Source organism: Brachionichthys hirsutus, chromosome 6 (assembly GCF_040956055.1).
Source record: "Brachionichthys hirsutus isolate HB-005 chromosome 6, CSIRO-AGI_Bhir_v1, whole genome shotgun sequence".
In the NCBI taxonomy this organism is placed as follows: Eukaryota; Metazoa; Chordata; class Actinopteri; order Lophiiformes; family Brachionichthyidae; genus Brachionichthys; species Brachionichthys hirsutus.
The window spans coordinates 12,864,021-12,869,325 of record NC_090902.1 but is presented as its reverse complement, the minus strand read 5'-3'; the positions used below and the strand labels follow the sequence as shown (position 1 = coordinate 12,869,325).

The 5,305-nt window shown below is 42.0% G+C and overlaps 1 protein-coding gene across 1 annotated transcript; it reads left to right on the top strand.

Moving 5' to 3' along the window:
- Nucleotides 1-676: 676 nt before the first annotated feature.
- Nucleotides 677-4,531, top strand: dcps (decapping enzyme, scavenger). Its single transcript, XM_068740443.1, has 6 exons — nt 677-883; nt 2,281-2,431; nt 2,532-2,680; nt 2,753-2,866; nt 2,976-3,086; nt 3,160-4,531. Exons 1-6 carry the CDS (start codon nt 677-679, stop codon nt 3,424-3,426), a joined length of 999 nt encoding a protein of 332 aa, XP_068596544.1. The 3' UTR covers nt 3,427-4,531.
- The last annotated feature ends 774 nt before the right edge of the window (nt 4,532-5,305 follow it).

Genomic DNA, 5,305 nt, shown 5'->3' with positions numbered 1-5,305 from the left:
TTTAAAAAGCGGTACAAACAAATGGTTTTCATGAGATACAGAGGGGGAAAAGGGTTTTAACAATCGGGTGTTTTCATAGATGATTTATGAATGAGCTTATTTACTATTTTTATTTTCTATTTTTTTGTAAATATATGCTTGTTGACTTTGATTTCTATTTTGTAGATATATGTGGCAAATTTTCTAATTATTTTCGATAAAAAAAATAAATGTTTCTTTACTCTATTTATTTTCTATTTTTGTAGATATGTATTAAATGTATGTTGGGGATATGGTTTATTGAGTAGTGGTGAAGGGGCAGGTTTAAATAAGCACATGCTTCACCCTCCTCCTTTTCGGACATGTTGCGTTCATATTATTATTATTATTGTTTTGACTTTGTTATTGTTATCTTGACTTGTCATTGTTTTTGGTTTGTTTGTTTTTCTATTTGACTTTGTTCATAGCATGTTCAAAATAAAGCATTCAAATTACGAGCAGTCAGAAGGAATATATCTGAGAGATTACTTTGTTTTACTAACTTTTATATTGGTTGACTTGCTAACTTGAATTATTGTACACACCGCCGTCGATATCCGGTTGTTGTTGGTGTTTTTTGGACATTCGAATAACAGGTCCCGAGAGTCATCTTCTCAAACATAGACGATCTTTGGGCGCGAGAGCAGCGCTAGAAAACATGGCAGCGATCTGTGATAAGCGTAAATTCGTTGCGGTTGAAAACGAGGAAATATTACCGAACGCCAAAAGAGTGAAGGCAGATATCGATCAAAACCAAGAGACGGCGGAGGGGGACTTCGAACCCGAGTCTGTTCTGTGTGGGTTCCAAACACGCGAGGTTCTGAAACATTCCGCTCGGGAGAAGAACATCTTCATCCACGGACAGGTAAATGCTGTAAACCTAATAATTCTGTGCAGAGACGGCTTTTGTTTTAAGCCTCCGCCTCCACAACTCTCGCACCGGCATTTGTTCGCCCGATTGCAGAAGTACAGGAAAACTCGCTCACGCGTTTTCCGGAAACTTGTTTGGAGGATTGGTCACGTGACGCGGAAACCCTAATGACGTTTTGGAGCTGCGCTGAGAAGATGGTTTCTTTCTTCACTTTCTTTGACGTCACAAGTCGAGCTGGGCTGAATTTATAAACCCGACTATGGCTGCGGCATGACCCGTTTCTCTCTACCTCTGATTGGCTAACCGCAATTTTCTGACCAATCACAGATGTCGACACTCAATCGAACAACAAAAACTACTAGCCAATCAGAAGCAGAATAGAATGGACGTCCCGCGACCATATTTTGATTCTAAACGTAGCCCATACCTGTCGACCTCCGTACCTTCCTTACAAAATACAAAATAATCTTACACCATATATTTTTTTTCAAATGCGTTTATTTATGTACATATTTGGACATTATTAATTATGATACGGTTTAACATTTGATATTTTACACTTGTTTCGTTATATTCTTCTATAGACACGAAGTACATGCTTAATAAATTATGTAAACAACATATAGGTTTTCGAGACGTCTACGTTTTTGGCGTGGCTCTTTGTATCAAAATGTGTCTTTAATTCATAGAAACCGGAGGCAGCTATTTTCACGTCTTTTTTCCAAGCGACACAATCGGAATATTCCACGCCTTTCTTCGAAGCTTGTATCGATCCCTCGTATCGTCCTGACATTTGCTCCCACTCTTTGTGATGTTTGCTTCTTCCATTTAACTTACGGCTTTTTAATTCAGGTTCGGACGTCGCGACTTGATGATTGTATCCAAAAAAAGTTTAAAACTACGTTGTACTGTGCTTTCGCTCTGTTCACACGTGATCGGAATGATGCAATATGAAATACGGAGGTGGCACACGCATGCGCACAGTACGGAATGGAGGCTACCGCGGCGAACCCGTTTGATTTGCCGTTTCGTGATATTTGGTGCATACCGGACGGTACCCGTAATTTTCAAATTTGCGTTTTTCCGTACAGATTTCCTTCTACGCCGTACACGTCTTAAAATTCATAAAAACCGTACTTTGTACGGCAAAAACGTACTGGTTGACAGGTATGGTAGCCGCACATGCGAGTTTCACGCGTGCTGAGTTCCGGTTGCATAGCAACGAGGGATCCGTCTCATCTTCCATTTCCCTCTATTACACATAAAGTAAAATGTCCTCTACTGAGCAGCCATCTACAGTAAAAAAAAAAAAAAAAAGTTTTATTGAAATCACACCAAGACACGCCCACAACGCGTTGTCAGCAGGAAACTGATGAACGTGTCTTCACCAGATTGACGGCCAGGATGCTGTGGTCATCCTGGAGACCAATCCCATCCAGGAGAACTCGCTGGGGGAGCTCTTTAGCGGCTCCACGCTGAAGCTGGAGATGAAGAACGACATCTACAGCACGTATCAGCTGCAGGCTCCTCCTCATCTCAATGGTACGTTCAGAGAAACGGAAGCCCCTGAATGGAGATGCGATGAAAGCCAACGGCTGCTTTGGCCAGCCAGAGTAAACGGAGGCCTGTTTCGGTTTTTCAGAGATCAAGACTACGCTGGTCTGGCCAGCTACAAAGAAACATGTAAATAAATTCAAGCATCAGGAGAGCTTCCTAGTGGAAGAGACAAAAGAAGACTATTCCACCATTACTCTGCCCTACATCCTGCTGAAGAGGGGATTAAATGTGCAGGTGAGCGCGAGCGTGGCTATAGCATAGCACATACCTGTGTACAGCATTTATTTATATGGCTTTCACTCCCAGTGGGTCTACAACATCCTGGAGAAGAAGGAAGAGGTCGACAGGATAGTCTATGAAGATCCAGACCCAAATCTTGGCTTCGTCCTCCTTCCGGATATGAAATGGGACCAGAAAAATGTGAGACGAATAGCTGATGTGTGACTGAAGTGAAGGGAGTTTGGGAGCAATTCTTTTAGAATCTTAGGCCACTTCCGCCGTTTCCTATCGCTTTGCCATCGTTTTTCAGGTTGATACTTTGTACCTGATCGCCATAGTACATCAGAGAGACCTCAAGAGTCTCCGAGACCTGACGTCGGAGCATATACCGCTGCTTCTGAACATCTTCAATAAAGGACAGGTGAGGTGACAAGGCCATCTCGAAAGTCTTTTATTTATGATTATCATATCTTAAGATTGAGCCTGTTTCGTAGGTGGCCATCCTGGACCGCTACAAGCTCCCAGCCAATAAGCTGAGAGTCTACTTACATTACCAGCCGTCCTACTACCACCTCCATGTTCACTTTACTAAGCTGGACTATGATCCGCCAGGCTGTTCCGTGGAGCGGGCCCACCTCCTCGCAAACGTCATCCAGAACCTCCATAATGACCCAGAGTACTACAAAACCTGGACAATGTACTTCCCCCTGCGGGAAAGCGATGAGCTACTGGGCAAGTTCAAGAAGGCAGGGAGACTGTAAGCACCAGCAGCTTGAGAGCGTCGGCTGCACCGAGTGCAGGTTTTATATTCAGTAGTGCCTGCGGCGCCTGCTCCCAGATCTGGTTGACTGTATTCCACAGAAGCAGATTATTAAAGTATTTCAGGCTTCAGCAGGTAGTTTCTACCTATTTTATACATATTTAGATACATGATTTTTACCTCAAGAAGAGCAAAGAAAAAATAAAAGCAGAACGTTTTTGTTTGTCAGGGTTGATCCACAACAAAGTAACGTGTACACACTATTACCTCGAAACAAATCCCACACATGCATAGGGGCCCTGTGTGGAGAGGGCATAGGGTGAAGGTGGGTTGGCGGTGCCTTGCTCGAGAGCACCTCAGCAGTGCTGTAGGGGTAGACTGGCACCTCTCCAGCAACCAGTCTCTGTATACTCTCTGCATTTTTGTCTGGCCTGGGCCTTTGCCATAAGATTACTTATTAGCTAAATCAATAAATCATATAAGATTTTTTTTTTTTACGCAGGACGGTTGTTGTTCTATGACTTTTCTTCAGTTCTGATTGACTGGTAGAGAGTCCAGGCACTCATGTTGGAGAGGATACGGATGGATTCATTAGTCAGGTTTCAATTACTCCCGGGGAGCATTAGCATTCATAAAGGAAAATCTCTAGAATAGAATAGAATAGCACTTTATTGTCATTTCACACAGTGATGCAATGAAATTAAGTGACTCTAATGACTCCTGGAGAGTCTGATTGCCTTGATGGTTTCTGTCCTTTCTTTGTTTTCTGCTCCAACAGGAATAAGAGTATCTGCCCCCCCCCCCCCCCCGACCAGTCATTTAGAACTGAAGACGCCTCTTGGATGAGAGAAGCGTCTTCAACACACAGCCAACTTAAATCCAGTGTTATTTTTTTGTTGCTCTTCTTGATTTACCTCGATCTTGACAAGTGAGAACCTACACAGACATAATTTGACCTTTTTTAATGTGTGACTATTCATAATTCAGTTTTATAATCACAATCTGGTTATTCTTTTGAGAAAAGTGGAGAGCGAGCCATCGCTCATTCTCCGTTTTAAAGTTTTTGTACGTTTGCTTGACGCACTGACTGAATTAAATACGTGTTTTTGCAATTAACTCATTGACGCTGTCATTTGTTTATAATGTTTTCAACCCTTTTTTTTTTTTTATCTCAACACTTTCTCAACACACGTTGTATCGCAGCTTGAGACACTGAGCAGAGCAAACGCCAGTCGTAATCTTTTTTACACAGGCGCTGATGTTATAACCAACTACAACACTAGATGGCAGCATTAATCCTAAAAGAATCAAAAGTATTTTTTCTTCCATGCAACTTTTCACAATGCAAGAACTCTATGCTTGAGTTTCTATTTGTCTCACTGTTGATTAGAGCCAATGGAATGTTATAAGATGTAGTTTTCCAGGTCGTGTAAACGCAAGATTCTCTGCAGATGCAGACTATTGGATTATAATCTGGTTTTATAGGGTTTAAAGGGTTCAGTATGAGTGTGTCTGTGTTCTCTTCTTCCGACGTTCAGACGTAATCCATGGTGAGATTACTAATGTGAACGTTACTCTGATCAGACACCCTTATCTCGAATCAAGTCGTTTGGGCGGTGCTCTGCTTCGCACATGAAGTCGCCTTCGGGGTTCCTCGTAAAAGTCTTAAACGATTGCGAGGCGGTCAATCGTACAACGATGAGTTAGTGACTGACTGACCTTTAAATCTACAGATGAGCTCAAATGTAACGACTCCACGCACATTACTGAATCAAATAATTAGAAAATAGTTTTCTGTTAGTAAGAACTATTAATTCTTAGTAATTCTAAGCAGAAGAAACCCTCAGTTAAGAAATGCGATGCAGTTTTCCAAACATTGT